Below are 22,912 nucleotides of genomic sequence, written 5' to 3'. Positions count from 1 at the left end.
GTTGCTTCAGGCTTCTAGGATGTATGGCTGTTTGTCATGCAGCAACAGATAACCAGACCACCACTTAACAGAGGGAGCAGTAACAGTGACGCAGCATCATCCACACCCACCAAACAACTCACTGGAATGACTGACCTGTTGTTTAGGAAAAGTGAGGATGGAAAAGAAACTTCAAAAGGTTTTACCCAGTAGGATTCAAAGCTATCCAACGACTATACTACTCCCTCTACAACAGAAGTAGTGAGAGTAAAGACTTGATATTTATCTTCAACTAAGCTGCCATTGTCCTTTGGACTAAATCTTTGTGTATCACATCAATATTTTAATAACTCAAATCTAGATGTGCCACCTCTATCTCAGGACAACCTAATTCTTGAGCACAAACATCATTCCTAACAATAACTCAGTAACAAGTAAGTTTAAAACCTTCAAATTTTCAAAAGCACTATTTCCATAGAAATCCCAAATTCTAGGCAAAGATTCTTAAGAAAGTGCCATAAACAGTGGCAGAAATTCCTTTTGTCTTCATTAAAAGGCACAAATCCTTATCCTTCCTTCCTTTTGCTTCTTTGGATTATGTTACTTAATAAGCATTCTAGGAAACCCCAGGCTTTACTGAAGGTTGAACTTGGAAAAATGCTTCTAAATAATTACAAGAGTTGAGAACATTACTCATTCTGCTTCTATTTCTCTTTACCCCAAGAGTTCTGACATATTCCTCAGCCAGCATGACTTGATCCCCATCATGCCCAGCAATGCCTGATCCCAGGCCTTTGTAAGCTGGAACTACTCACAATTTTCTCACAAAATTCCTAGCAAATTGTTCCACAACTGACCTAAAAAGGAAGGGGCACAGTGACCAGGAAACTCTGCTCCACATTGTTTTAGCTGAACTAGCCAAATTCCTTTATCACCTGCCCTTGAACCCTTCGAGAAGAATTCCTTCCCTCTTTTATACAAAAATGTACCAAACAGAATGAGTTGCCTTTGTAGGAATTTGTTCCACTGCAGACTCAAAATAAATATGATACAGGTCATGTGACATAACCAATCAAGCACGGGCTTCAGAACCAACTGTCTTAAAGTTGTAGCTCTACTATTTTATTCTATGACCTTACGCTAAGTTCGTTCCAGAGCCTGCCTCCTCTCTGTGAAATGGGTCAAATCCCACCTTCTACCTCACATGGCTATGGTAAGGATTTCAGGAGACAAACTACATAAAGTGCACACAGCACAGGGCCTAATCAACGGAAAGCACTCAGTGAATGTCAGTTCCATTCCCTCAAAATCCTCCTATACCAGAATTAAATTAAATTATATTCAAAACACCAAATACTCAATTTTAATAAGCTTATTTCAAAATTGATGTAACTGTTATAACCACCTTAAATGTCAGAATCATTAAATTTTACGTATCTAATGTAAAATACTTCAGGAAAAAATGCATTTTAGAAGCACATTTTAAGAGATAAGGTTTAGATAACAGAATGCCACTCAGGTAAAACATTTAAGTACAGAAGCAACTCAAGTGTCAAAACTTTATTAGAATACATCAAACTCAGAAGTATTCAGAAAAGACATTAAATCCTGGTTCACTAATCTCATCAACCATAATATACCCTGGGTATCTACTTCATTTAGTGCACTGCCAGTACATTATCAGTATAGCAATGAATAAAATGTCAAAATTCAAATGAACAAAGATGCTAAGTTCTTTAATGTGAACTGTTCTATATTCCAATATCCAATAAAATGGGGTTACAAGCCAAGTCACTTAGAAATACATTTTAATTTCTAACTTTTGTTTTAGCAAAGAAGTGAGTAAGAATTTCAAATCACACCAGATTTAAGATATGGTTATCAGCTTATCTTTATGGACAAGTAGGTTGTCCATAAATAATTCAATTCCTCTTCACTCTATCACCTGGTTCTCTTTAAGGAGCAATATCCTTGGTTTAGCAACATCCTTAGAGGCTAATTTTGAGACTGTGCTTTAGCCTACCTTCCCAACCTTTCCCATGTCAGGGCACGCATAGAAAATATCTGTATGACACATGCACATTAACTGAAGAGGCTTCTCACAGCCAGAAATGATTTGTCTGGGAGCACAGCCACCTCTAGGCTGAGGGGATCATTTATTTCAACACATATGTAATCCACTTGTAGCCCCTCTGATGGGAAGCTATGCTAGCCAACCTTTTATGTGGTTATCTAGCAATGCAGGAGGACGTCTCCCTTCTACTCCAATGTTCACTAGCTGGAACAAAAGACTAGAAGTCATTAATCGCCTGAGAGGCCTGGGCACAGTGGCTCATGCCTGTAATCCCAACACTTTGGGAGGCCAAGGCAGGAGGATCGCTTGAGACCAGGAGTTCCAGATCAGCCTGGGCAATATAGTGAGACCTCGCCTCTACAACGGGAAAATAACTTGAGCGTGGAAGGTAAGGGCTGCTGTGAGCTAAGATAGCGCCACTGCACTCCAGCCTGGGCAACAAAGCAAGATCCTGTCTCAAATAAACAAATCACCGGTCTCAAATAAACAAATCACCAGAGGAGACCAGCAGCAGCATCTGGGAATCCAAGATGCCATTCCTCTGACGATCTACAGTTCATAACCATCAATCCTCTGAGGCCTATCAGAGAAAACAGATGCTGAAATCCTTATTTCTATCCCATGTATAATTGTCTTGTCCTACTGCCATTCTATAACTCCAGGGAGTGGCCAGTCAACAGTTCAACATGAAGGAACCTCTTGTGAATTAAATTAAATGTAAGGGAGAAGTATCCGAAACAGCTGGTCTGAGCCAAGCTGACAGAAGAGCACTGATGAGTGTGTACAAGGAACAGTTAACTGCTTAAAATGAACCCTGACCCAGGGCCTATGATCGGCTACTACTTGACTAAAAATGTCCCCAAGGCTACTTCCAGCTCTCTAATTTCAAGGTTTCCCAACAGAAAAATAATTATGATAGATAAGTATTTCACTTCAACAGCCTTGGATACATTTGTAAGACCACAGTGGAAGGGAAGTGTGGAGTAGGCAGACAAATAGCTTGAAGTATTATCTTACATATTACTGCTCACACAATTAAAAAGTTAATTTTTTTGTGTGCTCTTCCCTGAAGATACCTGATAATACAAAAATATCTTTGTACAAGGGTATTAACTGCTGCATTATTTGTAACTACAAATATTGGAAACAACCTAAATGCCCACACATAGGAGACGGGTTGAATTCACTGTGGCACATCCACAGATGGAGTACTAGAAGCTGTTTTAAAAAAGAGAATAAGGAAAATTCCTACAAACATGGAGTGACATCCAGGATATACAGCCAAATGAAAAAAAAAAAAAAAGTCCAAAAGAATGTATCTAGTTTGCTATCTTTTGTGAGGGAAAAAAAGAAAATACCCACCTGCTTTTCTTTACAAAAAGAAACACAGGAAAGATCAATCAGAAATTAATGAAATTGGTTGTCTACAGGGGGTAGGTAGGAGTGAGCGGCCGGCATTAGGTAGTGACATTGCTTAGCACAGCTTTTTGTGTAGTTTTAACTTTTGGAACCATGATAATGTTTTATATACTCAAAAAGCAAAATAAAATCAGTAACGATGAGATTTTAAAAATCTTAAAATGGGGCCAGGCATGGTGGCTCATGCCTGTAATCCTAGCACTTTGGGAGGCCAAGGTGAGCAGATCACTTGAGGTCAGGAGTTCAAGACCAGCCTGCCAACATGGTGAAACCCTGTCTCTACTAAAAATACAAAAATTGGCCGGACATGGTGGCCCACGCCTGTAATCCCAGCCACTCGGGAGGCTGAGGCAGGAGAATCGATTGAACCTGGGAGGCGGAGGCTGCAGTGAGCCGAGATTGCATCATTGCACTCTGGCCTGGGGACAAGAGCAAAACTCCATCTCAAAAAAAAAAAATCTAAAACAGAAATCAAACAAACAAATGAACAAACTTTATGTTAAATAAGTGTATTAAAAGGGAGACTAAAACTAAACCAAATAGCTTTTTAACATAGTACTTTTTATGTTTTCAGTATACAGACAAAAAGAACTGTAAACAAATTTGAACTCGAGTTATAAGGGGTTTTCTTTACAATGGTATGGGTTAGCAATTCTGGAACTATTTTCTCTGATTATAGAATTGTGCAAATGAGTACACACTCATTGTAGATAATGGGAACCAGTTCTTACTGTTGGAGAAAGGTGTTACAAATATGGAAAGGGGCAAGACTAGGCTTGTGGTGTTGAATGAAATTGTAGGTATCAGTATAAAATCATGGTGATAAACACACAAATACACACAGACATAAACAGATGTAGATATGCTTATTTATTTATATTTCTTAGCTCTACTGTGCTGAGAGATCTTAGTTTATAAACATTATTCCCAGCCAAAAAGAATGAGGGCTACTTGGAGAAATGGCTAATTCCAAGGCTGCAACAGGCTAAGTACAAGATGAGCCTGGAACATCTTGTGCGAGAAAGTAAAAAGGGCTCAAAGAATGACGGCGCGTGCCCAAATCACAGCTTAAGGGTGCTCCCACCAGCTAAATATAAGCTAATTTGAGCCTCAAAATAAATAATGATGAGTACCTTAGAATAAAAAAAAAACCGAGTGCTTATTAAGATAAGTAAGCAAATTAATAGTAAGCAGGGGAGAAAGTTCTTTCTTATAGCAGAATGCCAACTAACATGTAAAAGAATTACGAGTCAGAAAATCATCACCTTGCAATCATCCTACTAATAACTGATTCAGGCAAGAATCATCAATGGATGTGAAACTGCTGGGTAAAACTTTGGTAAGAAACGAGGTATATACATAATCTAAAAACATTTCCCACAAATTACTTCTTAATAACAAAGGAGAAAATAGTAACTTTATAGCTGATTAACCTATCAAATATTACCTTAATAAAGTAATCAAAGTTAGTATCACCAAAAACAAGACAGACCAACTCTTGATATGATGCCTGAGAAGACACAACATTACTTTTGTGGTATTCCTACCAAAAATGCATTACCTGAATCTAATCATGAAGAAACCTCTGAAAACTCAAACTGAAGAACATTTTATAAAATAACTGAAATGAACTCTTCAAAAATAACAAGACATTATGATGTTAGAATAGAAAAAAAAAAAGCCAAAAGCCAAGACATGAAAAACAAAGGCTGAGGAACTATTGGAGATGAAAGAAAACTAAAGAGCTATAACAACTAAATATAACACATGATCCTGGATTAGATCCAGGGTGGCTGGGGAGGTAAACAGAAAGGAGTAATAGCTATGAAGGCCATTGTTGGGACAATTGAGGAAATCTGAACATGGAATGTGCATTAGATAACAGCATTCTATCAGTATCAACTGTCCTGATTTGACCAATATTCTCTGCTGATTGAAAAGAAAGACCCGGCCGGGCGCGGTGGCTCACGCTTGTAATCCCAGCACTTTGGGATGCTGAGGCGGGCAGATCATGAGGTCAAGAGATCGAGACCATCCTGGTTAACACGGTGAAACCCCATATCTACTAAAAATACAAAAAATTAGCCGGGCGTGGTGGTGAGTGCCAGTAGTCCCAGCTACTCAGGAGGCTGAGGCAGGAGAATGCTGTGAACCTGGGAGGCGGAGCTTGCAGTGAGCCGAGATCACGCCACTGCACTCCAGCCTGGGCAACAGAGCAAGACTCCGTCCCAAAAAAAAAAAAAAAAAAAGAGAGACCTGTTCTTGGGGAAAAACAAAACTATGGATAAAGGAGTGTTATATCTGTAAATTAATAAGGGGAAATATATAAACAGAGAGTAAATATATACATGATAAAACAAATGAGGCAAAATGTGAACGACTGGCAAATCTAAGTATACGGAAGTTCTTTGTATGTACTATTCTTAGCAGTGTTTCTCTGAGTATAAAATTATATCAAAATCAAAAGTCTTTTTAAATTCTGAGATTAAAAATCTGTGTCCTTTACTTCCAATTAAGATCATACTTTTTAAAAACTAAAACACAAGGGAGAAGGTTAAATTACCAATGTACAGAGCCAAAAATCCTATAAACCTGGCACTAACTTGCCTTCATTAATGAATGATGAGCTAGTCCAATAAAAGTATTACAATGCATTAACTGCAGTAGTCCCAATGACCTTACAACTTTCTTTCACAGGCATATACCTATCCAAAGCCTGGCTTGTGATCTGACTTTCCAAGCAAGGTCGAACCCCCTGGCTTGCCTATTTTCTCTGCTGACTCTGATAACAGCAACAATATTTTGTTCTATTTATCAGAGAAGGTAAATCTGAATATAAATTTTTATTCAAATAGATTAATGTAAAATTTCAGTTCAATGATTTAACTCTGAGTAAACTAATAAGATCCATTTCTGATAGGGCAAAACACTGTGCCCTAAAAACAGGATTACAAATGATATACATTTAAAAATGGACACCAAACTAAACGTGGCAAATTCTCACTTAGCTCTTCTCCCACCTAAGACCCACTTAAATGACAATAAAGGAAAAAAACAGATACAAACCCACAAAGATAAAGAGAACAGTGTGAGGTAACCAAAGCAGACAAAAGATTTCAACAGCTTTTTGTAAGTGAGAAAGAAGTTAGGGGAGCAATAACAATCTTAGTAGTGCAGAGGAAGCTATGGCCTGAGTGTCAGCCAGGAAGAATGCAGATGGGAGGAGCTCTAGGTATAGGGACACAGCAGACAGCAGGTAAGGACAGGACTGAACACAAGGAGACTAGGGGCTCTAAGGACAACTGAGTCATGGAACTTCTGCAATCTGATCTCAGAACATCAGTGGCCAGGTGCCCACCTCCCAGAGGGAAAACCGAAAAACTCAATGGTACCAGAAAAAATTCTCAGCACAGATATGAGTGTCTTCCTCCAATGAAGAAGGTGACTTGCTCCCCACCTCACAGTGAAGCCCACTGTGGACAAGCCCCACCCAGTTACAAAGCTTTTTACATGAAGAAGTTCACTGTTATATGAAAAGACAAAGACAAAACAGATCTTTATAGAAAACCTCCAATCTGAAAGAATCATTTTAAAAAGAAAAAGAGGAACCCAGGAGAAATAGAAACCATACAGGGAGCACAGCAAAACTTCAAAACCAACACACTCTGAACTGCTGGAGTGGTAAGAGAAGATACTGCAGAACAATAGCAAGAGGATATGTGAAAAAGGAATGATTGGGAAACGAGAAAGAGCTCTTAAAATTTTTAAATACAATGATCAAAATTCAACAGAAGGGATGGAAGAAAAAATATCAAGGAAATTGGGGGGAGTGGGGAGGGATAGCATTAGGAGATATACCTAATGTTAAATGACGAGTTAATGGGTGCAGCACACCAACATGGCACATGTATACATATATAACTTACCTGCACATTGTGCACATGTACCCTAAAACTTAAAGTATAATAAAAAAAAAATCAAGGAAATATACCAGAAACTAGAACCAAAAGGCAAAGAAATAAGAAAATCAGAGACTACACTCAGGACACCCAACATCCAACTAATAAGAGTTCCAGAAAGAAAAAAAAGAATAAATTGGGGGATATAAGTATGGGGGGAGGAGCACACTATCAAATTTATAGTACAAAAAAATGTCTTTTAACTCAAGGATGTGAACCTATACATAAAAAAATCCCTTCACTTCCTATTAAAAATAAAATAAAATAAAACTACCCATGCCCAGCCATATTTTGAAATTTCAGAATACAGAGGATGAAAAGAATACCTTAAAGAATTATAGGAAAAAGAATAAAAGGACATATGTGAAGGAGGAAATCAGGAAGGCATCAGGTTTCTCAACAGCAACACTGGGAGCCTAGAAACAAACCAACAATGCCTTTAAAACTCTAAAGGAAAATTATTTTCTTACTAATATTCTCTATTCAGCCAAGCAATCAAGTATAAAGGTAAAATAAAAATGTCAGACTTGCAAAGGGTCAAAAATTTACCTCCCTTAATGTGCCATGCAATTAGAGAAAAAAAAAAATTACCTCCTGTGAGAAAGGAGCTTGATGTACTCCAGCAAAACAATCAAATAAACCAAGAAAAACAAGACATGGGATCCAAGAAATAAGGGATCTAATATTATAAGAGAACAACAGAGGGAATCACACGATAAAAACTGTCCAGCCTGGAGAACTATTTCAAATGACAGCAGAGGTCAGAGGGCTCTGGAAAGGATTTTAGAAAAGAGTTAGTGCTTGGAGATTATCTAATCTGTTGAATGGGTTAAAAAATAATATTCACAGACCTTTGACAGGTTTAAAGGAACATTTAAGAGAAAATGTGTCTAAGGTAAACTAAGCAATTTTTAAAAGAGGCAATTATTGACTCAAGAAAAAATAAAATGTTGGACAAGAAAGAAAAATTAATCACTATAGTAACCAAAATATGTAATCTAATTATATTGGGAAATGGAGAGACTGAAGGGCAAGTGGTGCAAACACTGAAGTCTTCATTTACCACAGCAAGATATCAAGGAATAATACCTAAAAATGACAAATTAAGAAATAACAGAGCACTGGTTAGAATTATGCAGGTAAATATGAGAGAGAATGCTAAATAGAGCCTACAGAGATTGTCTGTGGACAGCAGGACTGAGAGTGGAGGCAAGGAAGACTAAAATTCTATTTTAAGCCCTTTGATACTATTACCTGTCTCTGTATATTTCAGAAATGTGTATTACTGTTCTGAAAACATGAATTAATCTTCATATGGTAAATTGATGTAACATAACAATTCATGAAATTGCTCAATTTTTATCTTTTTTATTAAAAAGTCTAAAATATATTACACAGCATAAAAATTAGAATAGCAGTTTATCATTTGGGGTCAGGCACCTACTGAATTCCTTATTCCCACTGCAGAGTTAATGATATGTGTCCTCCACTAGCAAATGTAATTTCAAAGCTGGCCAAAACTTGTCATCTATATGTTAAGAGATCCAGATACCTACAGAGCCAAAGAAGAGAGGGGCATCTGGTCCTGCTGACTTCCCACACAGAGGCAAATTCTGGTCCACAGGGCTGCCCCCAAACCCCAACTGGCTGTAGCATTTTACTCTATTTTTAAATGGATTCCTTATGCTTTCACCATGAAATGGAAACAACATATAGAAACAATGTGCGTGAAACAACATATTCTCAAAAACTGTAATGCACTAAACAAATTTGTTATGGTTCCTTCTACCACAAATTCAGACTTATTCAGACCTATTTTGGTAAAAAACACCTAATGAAGCTATTATGCCACTCTTGATCTTCATTTTAAATACTGGAACTGGGCTCCTCCTACCTCTAAACGAGGGGAAAGGATAGTGGGAGGAAGGATAAAAACCACTAAAGCCAAAGCAGATTACTAAATCAGAGTCAAAATGGGCCATTTTTGCCTTTGGAAGACCAGACACAAATAGCTTCAAAAAATTATTAGGAGCTCAAATTGTTTCAAAAATAACTTTCCCTATGAAGCTGATCATATAGAAAATAAAAACAAAAGCCATGAACTACTTAAAAATTCTGACATCTAATATCTTCATTTATTTAATACAGCAAGATCTGATGCAATTCCATGCTGTTGCCAACAACCTGAGTAAGCAAGTCCATGGTTAAACAGTAGTGGCACTTCAAAAGACATGAATCAGGTCATAAATGTAAACACCGCTCAACTATTATTTCAAAATAATAGTTGCAAGTGTATGCAATATAAGAAAAGACTCGTATATATTTAAGGAAGCACCCCCTCTCACAAGTAAATAAAATAATTAAGAGGTTTAGGGACCTCTTAACATCAAAGACTTTCCTTGGAGAATAATAGGCTTAATATCTGCATTGTACAGTTCTCTTCCTCATTCTCTGTGGTTATGTAATAAAGGTTAACACTAAAGTACAAAGTGGAGGGGGAAAAAGTACCACACTTGTACTTACTGGGAAACTCTTCATTCTTTTAAAATCAACGGGACTTATTTTGAAGAAATAGAAAAAAGAAATACAAACTTGGCAAATACGTATACTCTGCCCGAGGGATAGATAATCAATATTTCAGAAAACAGGCACCTGCAAACTCCAAAACCATTAACTATTCCAGTTTTTCTAAATAGCTGTTCTAATTATTTAACCAAAACCAAGAGTCAGAATTTTTTTTTTACAATCGATAGAATTTTCAAACATGACCCACATTTTCCCAAAAATCTGTATTATATATTCGAAGAAAAAAACTAGAAATACATATATTTTTTAAATGAGGCTCTAAAAAAACTATATATAAACAAAACATTCAAAGCAAATAAAATGAAACTAACACATTTAAGCTCTCAGAATTAAATTCTCATGGCACGAATGTTGAGGTCTGGCAGCTACTTCATACACTTAAGGTGAAGTCTGATCCTTCAGTTTTTATAAAGCAATTTCTCCAATGCTAAAGCATCTCACTATTAATAACCAAAATAATTCACATGGAAATAAGAGTTAATCTTAATGAAACCAAAGAACATTTTACTGTGTGCAACTAAAATTAAAATTTGCTCAACCAGCAATTTGTACAATTGTTGCTCCCACAGTCTCTATATTATACAGTTATTTTTTAAATGCCTAATATCACAGTAGAACATTTTTCTAACATGTCATCCATCGATTATCTCAGGGAAACATTCCAAGTCAGAAATTTGTTTTCTAGAAATTTCAACTTGATATTCAAAAACTTTAATCAAAATATTACTCCAGCATTGTGCAACAAATGTTCAAAACAAAGTAATGAACAATTTAAATCTATTATTTAAAAAAGAAAACCCACCCAGACTGGTGGCTCATATCTGTAATCCCAGCACTTTGGGAGGCTGAGGTGGAAAGATCACTCAGAGTCAGAAGTTCAAGACCTGGGCAACATCGAGACCCTATCTCTACAAAAAAATTTAAAAATTAGCTGAGCGTGGTGGCACATGCCTGGAGTCCCAGCTACTTGGGAGGCTGAAGTGGAAGGATCACTTAAGCCCAGGAGTTCCAGGCTGTAATGAGCTATGACTGCACCACTGCACTCCAGACTGGGTGACAGAGTGAGACTCCATTTCCAAAAAATAAATAAATAAGCAAAAATCAAAACCTGAGCTTGGTCATCAAGGACAAAGATTTAAAGAAGGTAGAACAATAACTGTACTTTCTTATAATCAGTTAAATTAAACCTGCGGGAATATGACAGTTAATGTCCAGCCTGCTTTTTCTGGTGATGAGGCAGTACAAGAACAGTCCATAAAATTAAGTGTCTTCAGGGTGGGTGAAGGATAAACAGGCCAACAATTTCTACAAAGAAGGCTGTCTTAAACCCAGCTAGAACAAAGAAAAAATAACAAGAGAAAACTTCTACTCAAGAATGGAAACAGCTCACACTGATAGAGCTACTGGATTCTAAAGCAGAGTACAAAGTCTCCAAATAAAATCTAGTTGGTTACAATATCTTTGATATAACCTGGCTTATCTTAAAAATAAACTCACAATTCCCTCTTCAAAGGGTCTTATAAAATTATATTAGCTAGTATTTATTAATTGTGAAGCATCTAACTAATGTAAACACTTAAGACAACTGCAAATTTGATTTTTCAATGTCCAAGTTTAATTTCAACAGTTTTCAAAATCTGAAATTGCCTTCCTAAATTCATCTGCATTGTATACATCCATAAAGAGCACACACTGAAAAGATACACTTCCTTGTATCTTAAGAAAGGGGGAGGCCTGGTGCAGTGGCTCACACCTGTAATCCCAGTATTTTGGGAGGCTGAGGCGGGTGGATCACAAGGTCAGGAGTTCAAGACCAGCCTGGCCAACATAGTGAAACCCCGCCTCTACTAAAAACACAAAAATTAGCCAGGCATGGTGGTGGCTGCCTGTAATTCCAACTACTTGGGAGGCTGAAGCAGGAGAATCACTTGAACCTGGGAGTGGAGGTTTCAGTGAGCTGAGATCGTGCCACTGCACTCCAGCCTGGCCAAAGAGTGAGATTCCGAAGAAGAAAGAAGAAGAAGGAAGAAAGAAGAAAGAAAAAGAAAGAAGAAAGAAGAAGAAGAGGAAGAGGAGGAAGAGGAGGAAGAGGAAGAAGAAGAAGAGGGGAAATCTGTTTTAAGATCTGCAGTTACTGGCTAGGCACGGTGGCTCACACGTGTAATCCCAGCACTTTGGGAGGCCAAGGCAGGAGGATCACGAGGTCAGGAATTTGAGTGAAACCCTGACTCTACTAAAGATACAAAAAATTAGCCGGGTATGGTGGTGTGCGTCTGTAATCCCAGCCACTCAGGAGGCTGAGGCAAAGAATTACTTGAGCCCAAGAGGCGGAGGTTGCAGTGAGACAAGATCGTGCCATCGCACTCCAGCCTGGGGAACAGGGTGAGACTCCATCTCAAAAAAAAAAAAAAAAAAAAAAAAGATCTGCAGTTACTAGTTTTAGTTTTTATGGTCTAAAGACTATAACTTTTACAGGAAATACAATTGGAAAATCTTAGAATAACTAAATGGAATCAACAAAGTATACTGACTAAAAGCAAAGATTTCAAATAATCTCTGAGCTACCAGAAGCAAATGCAACATTCTATACCTTAAGAATTCTCTCCTTCCTCCACCCTACAACAAACCACCTCCAAGAAGAATCTTCTCTAACAGAAACAAAATGAAAAAATAAGGGGGGTGGAGAGACTTCAATAACTGAAACCCATTTTAAAAATAACCAAAAGCTGGCCGGACGCGGTGGCTCACGCCTGTAATCCCAGCACTTTGGGAGGCCGAGGCGGGCGGATCACGAGGTCAGGAGATCAAGACCATCCTGGCTAACACGGTGAAACCCCGTCTCTACTAAAAATACAAAAAATTAGCCGGGCGTGGTAGCGGGCGCCTGTAGTCCCAGCTACTCCGGAGGCTGAGGCAGGAGAATGGCGTGAACCCGGGAGGCGGAGCTTGCAGTGAGCCGAGATCGCGCCACTGCACTCCAGCCTGGCAGAGCGAGACTCCGTCTCAAAAAATAAATAAATAAATAAATAAATAAATAAATAACCAAAAGCTAATTGCATTTTATCCATAGCTATAGTGAGGAGGCTGGTTTATTATGTCTGAACTAATGCAATATGAATTTCGGCCTATAAAAATATTAGATCTGAGTATAACAAGGTTGACATTTAAAATAGTTGTTTCTTCCAAACTATATCACCAATTCCTTGTTCCAACTTGCCAGCACTTTCAATATTAAATTGGGTGAGGGGGGTAACAAAAGACCAAATTTTAAAGTAAGCAATTTTTGAGATGCGGAACTTAAAATATATTTTCATATCAAAAATCTTCAAAGGAATTATTTAAAGTATGTGTTCCAAACATTCTGTATTTTTTAAATTGTCAAGCATTAAGTTACTGAATAACAAAATAAAGACTCTTTTTTTTTTTTTTTTTAAGAAAAAGCAAGCTAAAAGTCTGAACAGTGTTAGAGTTTAAGCTTTGGGCTATCTTTAATACTCCCCAAGCATCTTAGGCAACTCGTAACCTTTGTCTCAGTTTCATAATCAATAAAATAGGAAAAACTACAAGGATGCATAATTAATTAAATTAGTCAGGATTAAATGCTAGCAAACTGCTTTGAAGTTACTTTATGTTGTTCTCAGTTATCTTCCTACTCAGTAAAACTAATAGATGAGAAAACATCTGGAATTACTATAGATAATCACATCTGCAGACTCACAGCAGTTAAAAAGACGATCTCTACAAATTTCTAAGCCAAAGTTCATTCAACGACCCCAAAGATTTTAAGATACAACCACAATGAAGAATTTTAGGTAAATTTCTTTTCAGTCTCAAGGACACCTATTCTTACCTACATTCTCAAAAGAAACCACTACACAGAAATCTCAGAGCATCTTGAGGGGTCTTGGCACAAGACAATTCTAGGTAAGATGAACAAGCTGTTACTGTTGTTAATGCTATTCTCAGCATTCTAAACTGTCAATCAAGGTAAGCTTAATCACAAACACACCCTCCAAAAAGTACTAGCCCCTACTGAGAACCCATCAAAGTACTTCCTTCCAAGCCATCTGTCCAGGAAAGCTCTATTAACACACCTAGAATGCAATTGCTCTCCTGTCTAAAGAGGCAATGAATAAACATAAAATATCAAAATATGTTAAACAGCATACCTTTTCCACTTCAAACAATGATAATCTACCGACTAAATCTATTTATTTCAATGCCTTGGTTGAACACAAACCTGTATGTATGTAGGTCAGAGACTGCAGCTTAATCAAAGGAGACTAACATTTTGTTTTCAAAGAAGGAAAAATATTAAAAACAAACAAACAAGCTCAAGAAGGGGAGAAAAGCTCAAAAAGAAAAAAAAAGAGCAGGTTAGGTTAGGGGAAATATACATGTTAATCAGCTCCCGATGGAAGAGGGACTCAAATTTTAAAACAGGAATTTAAATGACTCACTGAGCTACACACTAAATTACTCATTGGTCTACTCACTGAGCTGCAAACACTATAAAAACATAAGTATTTCTAAATCTAGCTTGAAGGATCCAAAATCAATCTTTTATATTCCAGTGGAGAAGGAAATTACATACATCTCAATGAGGAAAAAGGAGGCTGTTACACGAGCCTAAGGCTAATGGTGTACAAGCAAAGAATGAGAATAAATTACTTTGAGGATAAATAACAGGAAACCACACCAAAGAGTTCGAATTCTTCCCCCAACTCCATCACTTCTTCTGCTTAGACCATGAAGGATGTTCTGTATACACTATTAAGCATATTATTAGGGAAAGAACTTCTCATCAATGTGTCAAAACTTCTTCACAACAAGTAAATGTTAGGCTCAATCTCTATACTGAAGCTTCTTTAAACAAAACACATACATGGAGCACATTCTAAATTTCACACATTTCACATCCATGAGCAGTCATTTAGAGACTCTAGAAATAAGCTGAGATTGCTTTAAGATTCTGGGGGACGGGGTTGGGGAGGAATACTGCAGAAAGACTAGAAAGACATTTGACTTAAGCTTTATAAATATTACCAAAAAAGTTTAAATTCTTCAGAAGGATATATAAAACTCAAATACTACTTTTCAGAATTAATGTGAAAAAAGTATCACCTGTCCACTGATTTTTAACTACCCCATCCACATTTACAACTAAATTGTCCACCTGCCCATCTATAAATACAGACTACCAAAAGAACACAAATTCATTGTGATAACAACACTGCAGATGGTCATTTGCTCACAATCCAGCCAACGTTTACTGACTAAAATACTGGGAGTGCGGGCTAGTGAAAGCATTCTGGGGAAAGTTCACTCTGCGTTTATTTTCAACATAAAGACCCTACCAGACACATCTAAGTGAAAGTTCCTTTATTTATCAGGCAAATATTTACTAATTGCTCTATTAAGTATTAGGCACTTAATACATCATAGAATGTTACTAAAAAGCAGTAAAAGCATTTGACCTAATGACAAGGAAATGACTGATTGTATTTAGAAAATTTAGTCCACTGGGCAAAGAAGAGTGTTAAATGTAGGTTGTGGAGAAATACGATACAAAATAACCCATCACTCCATCAAGGTTGATTTCTTCTCTTTATCACAACCTGATCAGTTCATTACAAATTTATTACCACTGACAACCAGTAATCAACACCTCATCCTACTGAATGGATCTCTTAAAAAAGGGTTTATCTCCAGTATTTTGGGTGGAATTATCTGCAGTTTTTGGTGCAAAATTGCAGAACATTTACTTGATCTACACTTACTTTTCTTGGGTAGAGTAATATGAAGGCAAGTGTGTACTGAAAACTTAAAGAGGCACTCTCAACTCATTGAAGAATTAATCAGGGAAAAATTAGCATGCCTATCCTACTAAATATCTCTAATTTAACTGGCTGTTTAACCCAAACCCTCAAGTTCAAATGCTTGGTCCTTGGCTTTCCTTAGTTATCAAAACACTTGCATTCAGGGCATCTTTTTAAACAATTTTTGTTTTTTCCCACTGGTTAAACTCTTTTACCCACAAAAATAAGGAATGCCCAAGCCTCCAACTTCTGAAAATAACATCTGGTATGTGCACATAACAAAAAGCTTGAGAGAATGCCCTTTTATTTAAAACTTTTTCATTTAAAACTAGAATCCCTTAAGCAACAATTAGACATAAATCAGCCTTTACGTTATTAGGAGATAGCTATTTTCAACATTTACCTTAAACCACATGGATGTATCTTCTAACTAGTTAGCTTCCTGTCTCTCCCCCAGCTAGATTAGACTGTTAACTTTTTTGGCAGCAAAGGACTACTAGACCCCATGCTCTATTTCCCAGCTAATACATTTCAAAAACCTCAGGTCTCTACAGAAACATAAACGTTGGTAGCCTTAAGGATTTCTCTAATTTTTTAAAGTTATTTTGATATGAGCAGGTATCCTTAACTGTTAACTATAGCTTACACAAGTGGGTTCTCAAAGTGTGGTCCTGGACCCCTGAAAGTTTCCAGGACCCATTCAGGGGGTCCAGAAGGTCAAAACAATTTTCATACATGATATTTAAGATGTTACTTTTGTTTACAGTCATTCTCTCACAAGCATGCAGTGGGGTGTTCCTGAGGCTGCATGTGACATCTCAAGAGACTGAATGCAGAAGCAATGTAAGAATCCAGCTGTCTTCTATAAAGCTGAACAAAGAGTTACAAAAATGTAAAATAATGCCATTCTTCCCACTAAATTTTTGTTTTGAAAAACATTTTACATAAACTGTCAATTTATGTTATGGGTAGTGGGTCTATCATTATTTGTAAGCATATTAATAAATACATATTTTAAGTTTTTCTCAGTTTTAATTTCTAATAAACATCATCAACAGATATAAGCTACACGAAGGCTCTTCAGGTGCTCAACAATTTTTAAGAGTGTAAAGGGGTCCTAAGATCAAAAAGTGTAAGAACCACTGTCATACACAATTATATAACCCAACACACAGTGCCTTCCATGGATAAGAAGCTCATGTTAATTCTGAAGTATAATTACTTCTTACTTCTTGTAATCTTGTTGAGTTCTGTATCTCCCTGTAAAGCATCATTCAGCATAAAGCCAGTCTGTTCTAGTCCCCATTTAATGGGCTTTGGATATTTAATTATTCAGAGTCCTCTTTATAAAGATGTTCTGACCTCTAATACCACCTATTACTTGAACAGTGTATACAAGTTTCTCAAAGTTTTCACAAAAAATTACCTTGTTCATCCTAACAGCAACCTGTGAAGTAAATGCAAAGTATTACCCTTTTCTTTACAGATTATATAAGGAAACTGATACTCAAAGAAAATAGAACTATTTGTCCAATTAGGTACTGCTAACTGGTAGAACCTAGAATGTTGTGGCATTTTGCAATTTGCTTGGCTGTCTTACCGTGGTATAATTGCAAACTCGCAAAGAAAATAAGGCAAGGGCATTACTTTTATTGTCCCAGTGCCAAAACAGGGATTTTCCCCTCCTTAATAAGAACATAATCAGATTCAATACCCAGTCACAGTATTAGTCAACACATCGGCTACCCTTTTGGTCCCCTATGAAAAAAACAAAAATAAAATAAAATCAAGAGTGTGGGAGAAAAAAAATACGACTATGTAACACTCCGAGATAATGAGTTAGTTAAGGACTCACAGATTAATCATTTAATCACTGAAACGACAGGCACGCAAGAACAAGATCAAGCTTAATACAATAACGCTAGATTATATCAACAAATGGATGCCAACGGGTTAAGACGGGAGGCCTACATAAAATGGGTTCAATTCAGAGTGTGGACTCACACAAAGTTGCGAAACTCGCTTTATTGGTTCTACAAATCCAAGCAAGTGACTAGACCCAGGCTTGCAAAGCTATATGTCAGACACACTTTGTTGCAAGATGCAAAGATGTCATCCTACCCCTTGAACAGAAATCACCCCACATACTAGTTTATTCTTGTTATCAGCACATCTCGTTATGCTCCATTTTAACTTATTAAGTTCCTCAAGAGATGCTCAATTTCCTGCATCTCTTTTTCACAGTCAAGTGGACTCCCTGACTGACACAGGCAAGACTGACTCACAAGAGGGCATCTGCCACTTGCACAGTTCTTTTCCATTTTTTAGATGTATGTGCCCAGTGAAGCCATTTTTAAGTTTGATGTGATTTTACCTAGAAAATGCCAGAAGTGTGCTAATTGTCCATGTTGTCTTTCTGTAGTTTACTACAGATGAGCAAGAGTAATCCCACCATTCCCTGTGAGGTAGGCTTCTCCTAGTGTTTACTTTGGTCTTTTTTTTTTCTTCAAATTTATTTTGGGAAAAAAATTAAGTTACAATTATAGCACCACAGCAATGGCTACAGTTATAGCTAATGTACCACCACCAACCAATTTGTAAAGCAGTGCCATACACCTTATTTGTTGTTCTATACTCAACATCCCGACAGATTTACAGGTAAAAGCTAATTTACACAAGTTTCTGCATCCTCACAAAAGAACTGCAATACTGCTCTGTGAAACCAATTAACCGTTAATTTTCAAAGGCTTCATGCAGAAAAAGATACCTGACTTTACAAAGGCAAGCAAAGCATCAGACGTCTGAGCGCGCCAGGAAACCGCGGTTATTTCTATTCCTTATCCCAGAGTATATTTTTCTTTGTGGACCTACCGATGTTGTTTCCAAGGACATAATCACTATTTAAGTAGTAAGCTGTCAAAAGTGCTAAGGCATTCTCTAAACTATCTTCCCAGCTCCGGCCCACAATGAGACATGTCACAGCTAAATCATACCATTGCCGTTTTTCTATATTTCTTCAAATGAACTTAGGATTTCTGAAGTGCACAATTCGAATTGTACGCTATTAATATAACCCAAGATACCAGTGACCATCTCAAAGCTAATAAACAAAGACTAGCGGTGGCACCAGGGCCCTACCAGGAAGTAATCAAAGCCGTGTGGCCGGTGCGATCCTAAGAAGTCGCTTAGAGCAGACAATGAGAGGGCACTGGGGCTTCCAAGGGGGCCAGCAGGAGGAGTTAAAACGCTTAAGCTACTCAAAAGCCTTATATAAATCTAATAAGTGTTTCACAACACAGGAACTGGGAATCCCAACGCATTTTCGGACAACCCAAAAGGTCTGAAAAACAAACTCGAGCAGTCCCCTCCAAAGCAGCTGTTGGCTCAGCCTCCGAGCTTCTCAGCCCGCAGCCTGTTTTCAAACTTCACCATCCCTGACGGATGAAAGACCCCGACCTCCGCCGCCCGAGCTCCGAGCGCCTCTCGGGGTTTCGAGGTGCCCGAGCCTGCGGAGAAGGGAAAGGAAACCCGGGCCGGGTTCGGCGGAGGAGAGGAGCCCCGCGCGCCCCGCAGCCCAGACAAAGCTGCGCCCGGAGAGCGGCGCTCTTCCCGCCCTGTCCGCGGAGAAGCGCGGCGCGGGCCCCGCCACACGTGCGGCCGCCCCTCGGGGGCCGGACACCCGCCCCACAGGCGACCCCGCAACACGGATGGGCACAACCCCCGGCCACGGCAGGGCGGGGCAAGGGCGCACGCAGCTGGCCAGGGTCCCCGCCCGCCGCTGCCCCCACGCGCTCGAGGCCTCCGCGGACTCCCGCCCCTCGCGGCCCTCTCCTTCGCTGGCCCGGCCGTCGGGCCTCGGGAAACAAAGGAGCCGCCGCCGCTCCCGCAAGCGCCCGCCTCATCGCGTACCCTCCCCAGCCCGCCGGGCCCGGCTCGCCCTCGCCCCTCCCGGAGTCCGCGCGCCGGCCGCCTGCGGCCCCTAGACGGCAGGCCCGGCAGAGCCGCGGCCTCGGGTGCGCGGCGGGGCCGGCCCGTGGCCGCACTCACCGCTGCAGCACCAGGACGACGGGGAGCCGTTGGGGAACTTGGCTGAGTCCGGAGCAATGCAGACGCTGGAGCTCAGGTGTGGACACTCCATGGCCACGACGAGGGCAGCTGGGAGGACTGCGGCTCCAGGACCCGGCGAGGTGGGGGCGGAGGAACTCCGGAGGCTCCGTCTGGTGTCGCTTCTAGCCGGGCGCTCGGCCGACGGCGGCTGCGTCTCGAGCCCTTGCGTCAAAGAAAGCACGGGCTTCCGGACGCCGGGTTTTCTCGCCCGCCGTCTCCCGGCGCCCCGCTCCGTAGAACGTGTAACTCCGAGATCCGGGTTCTGCAGCCACCCCTAGACTGGAGGCTTCCGCCTTTCCAGGCCGGCCCCTCCCCGCCCCGCCCCCAAGCAAGCCCCGCCCCCGGGTCCGCCCCCGCCCAGCCCGCGGGGTGGGGTCCCGGCGAGCTCCAGCTGGTGGCGCAGAGTCCGGCTGTGTTCCGAAGTGACTTTCCTAGTCACGCCGCTTCCCCGGCCCCGGGAAGGGTGGGGCACCGAGCAGGGCACCCCGGGCCGTCCGCGGCGTTTCCTGCGGTGGGCGGAGGATACTGAACCTACGTGGTGCAGACTACTCGGTGGCTTCGTGGTAAAAATCCGGCCGCTCCGCAAAGTGTAAAGAAGAACATTAAAACCTCTCGGGCAGACAGGCACTGTGGCCCTCATTTTATACACGAAGAAACAAGCTGGGGAGGCCAAGGGCCTGGCCCCGGGGGAGGCGGGCAGCGGGTTTCATGGGTGCCAGGGCAGTCCCGACTTAGCGTTAGGCTCCTTGCGGCAGGTGCGATCCGTAGCCCTTTCTAGGTTCTGAACACGTGGCGTTAGCCAGCCACCTAGATGCTGCGTGGGTGGGCCCGCAGGGGCGCCCATGAACCCGCGTTCAAATCCTGTCACTGTGACTCACCATCTGCGTTACCTCCAGCACATCGTAGGACTTTCAAGCCAGGAAGTTCAAGTGAGATAAACGTAGCCTGGGATTGCTGGGCAAGCTAAACTCCCCATTACCAGGCGATAAGAAGGGAAGGGATCTAGCATTTGTTAGATACCTAAGGTCTCCCAGCCAGGCACTTCCCATACCGCATTTAAGCCTCGCAACACCCTACCAGCTGTTACCATCCCCTTTTTACCGCAGGGGGAAACCGAGTCTGTAACTTGTTAATCTGTATGGAGATTGGATCCCTGACCCTCTGACCTCTTTTTAGTAAGGGATTAGAGAAGAGGGCAAGCCTCAAGGGGCCGCTTGGGCCGGCATACCCTGGATCGAGCCTGCGATCTCACTTGGGCACTTGAGGACGTCCGGGGCTATTACAAATATTGCTTCCAAGTTGGGGCTCCTTGTAAAACCCGGCGAAGGAGCCTCGGGGCCAGAAGGCGAGCAGGGGGAGGGGGAAGACTGATGTGGCAATCCTGCGGCCAGAGCGAGAGGAGGAAGGAAGGTCAGGAAATGATTAACCGGGCCGGGCAGTGGTTAGAGCCGGGCACCTCCCCGCAATGCAGTCCTAGAGCAGCCAGGGACGCCCCGTCAATCACTTCTTACTCCTCCCTACCTCCCACGCCACAAGTCGGCCTCTTCCGCATAGACCTCTGCCTAATGGTATCCACCCACCGGGGGCACCTCTGCTCATCCTTTCCCCAGAAGTATTTCTGGGTCCTCAAAGATCTGTCCTTTTCCAAGTGGTATTTGATTGCTGTTAGAGCAAGCCTCGGCCTGGGATTTTTATGGCAGTGATGCGTTGTGGAAAGTGCGTCTGCCTAGGAAGGCAGGCCGGCATGCTTTCAAATCTTAGCTCTGCTGCCTACTTGACGGCCAGGCTTAGCAAGTGTCTCTAGCCGTTCCAAGCCTTTTCTAGATCTGTAAAACTGGAAGAAGAATACTTGTCTCGCAAGGAACATGTGAGAATTCATGAAAATTGCCACCACATACTAGGTGGCCAATAAATTATAACTTTGTATTTGTTTTTACTGACACTAGATGAGAGCTGCTTCCCTGGGAAGCGGGAGGAGGAGAAACAATAATATCTGCCCTTGGCTCAAGTTCTTCCACCCATCTCTCCATGTCAACCTATTTGTCTTTAAGGCCTTGCTCCACCAACCTTCTGTTTCCTCTGGACACCCACCCCCACTTAGCATCCATAACCCCTTGTTCGGCCCTGGAGCATGACCTCACTCAGGCCATGCTTCATACTGGTATGTAATATTTCTTCACCCTCTCAGAGACTCCGTTTCCTAATCCCCTAGACTTCAGTTTAAACATCACTTCCTGAGGGAGTCTTTCCCGACCCTTTCCCACCCGCAGGGTACCTCCCAGTGTGTGATGTCCTTGTCTGCCCCAACACCGGCTTTTAAAAACACTTAAAAAAAAAACAAAAACAAAAACAAAAACAAAAACAAAAAAACAGTGTCTCCTATATTGCCCAGGCTGGTCTCGAAATCCTGGGCTCAAGAGATCCTCCCCCCTAGGCCTCCCAAAGTGCTAGGATTACAGGCATGAGTCACTGCGCCCGGCCTAAAAACACTCTTCATGCATGTAATTATTTGTTTAATGTCTCTCTTCCTCTTGTTTGTCCATAAGGTAGCAAACAAGTCTGTCTGGTTTTCTGCTTTATTTCTAACATGCAATGTAGAACATGGAGGATGTCTGATAAGTAAGTGAATACATGAACGAGTGAGTGTGCGGTATGTTAGCCATGTCTACCATGGGCAAGAGCTTAGCAAGTGGCCCAATATTTGCCAATATTTGACCCCTAGAGATGATCTCTAAATTTCCTTTCAGTTCTAGCTTTATGATTTTAACGGGATCAGGAATGTGAAAGTGCTTTGTAAGGTGTAAGCTATTTTAAGGGAAAAAAAAGTTTCTATTAGTGACTTCTCTCCCCAGCTAGAATAAAAACCCTTGGGAGCAGGGGCCCTAATTTAGTCCCGATTGTGATAGTCCCCAGAGGGCAAGCTCTATCAGGCAGTCCAGAGAAGTTGGGCAAAATCAGAGAGGCCCTCC

General features: G+C 40.7%; 1 protein-coding gene and 1 long non-coding RNA gene across 5 annotated transcripts in view; one reads left to right on the top strand and one right to left on the bottom strand.

The window, feature by feature from the left end:
• The window catches only part of LOC104002339 (uncharacterized), a 94,631-nt gene extending 77,772 nt beyond the window's left edge, over positions 1 to 16,859 (top strand). Inside the window, exon 6 of the long non-coding RNA XR_001710004.3 lies at positions 16,603 to 16,859. This is a non-coding gene — a long non-coding RNA (uncharacterized LOC104002339). The remainder of the gene's footprint in view (positions 1 to 16,602) is intronic.
• The window catches only part of USP3 (ubiquitin specific peptidase 3), an 88,612-nt gene extending 68,349 nt beyond the window's left edge, over positions 1 to 20,263 (bottom strand). Inside the window, exon 1 of one of the 4 annotated variants that reach the window (XM_016928337.4) lies at positions 19,884 to 20,263. In XM_016928337.4, the coding sequence (XP_016783826.1) occupies positions 19,884 to 19,974 (91 nt within the window). In that variant the 5' untranslated portion in view covers positions 19,975 to 20,263. The remainder of the gene's footprint in view (positions 1 to 19,883) is intronic. The other 3 variants (XM_063795117.1, XM_016928336.4, XM_016928339.4) reach the window with 3 other exon arrangements.
• Between the last annotated feature and the right edge of the window lie 2,649 nt (positions 20,264 to 22,912).

This window comes from Pan troglodytes, chromosome 16 (assembly GCF_028858775.2).
Source record: "Pan troglodytes isolate AG18354 chromosome 16, NHGRI_mPanTro3-v2.0_pri, whole genome shotgun sequence".
Taxonomy (NCBI): domain Eukaryota; kingdom Metazoa; phylum Chordata; class Mammalia; order Primates; family Hominidae; genus Pan; species Pan troglodytes.
The sequence above is the reverse complement of the archived record's forward strand: the minus strand, read 5'-3'. Positions and strand labels throughout refer to the sequence as shown.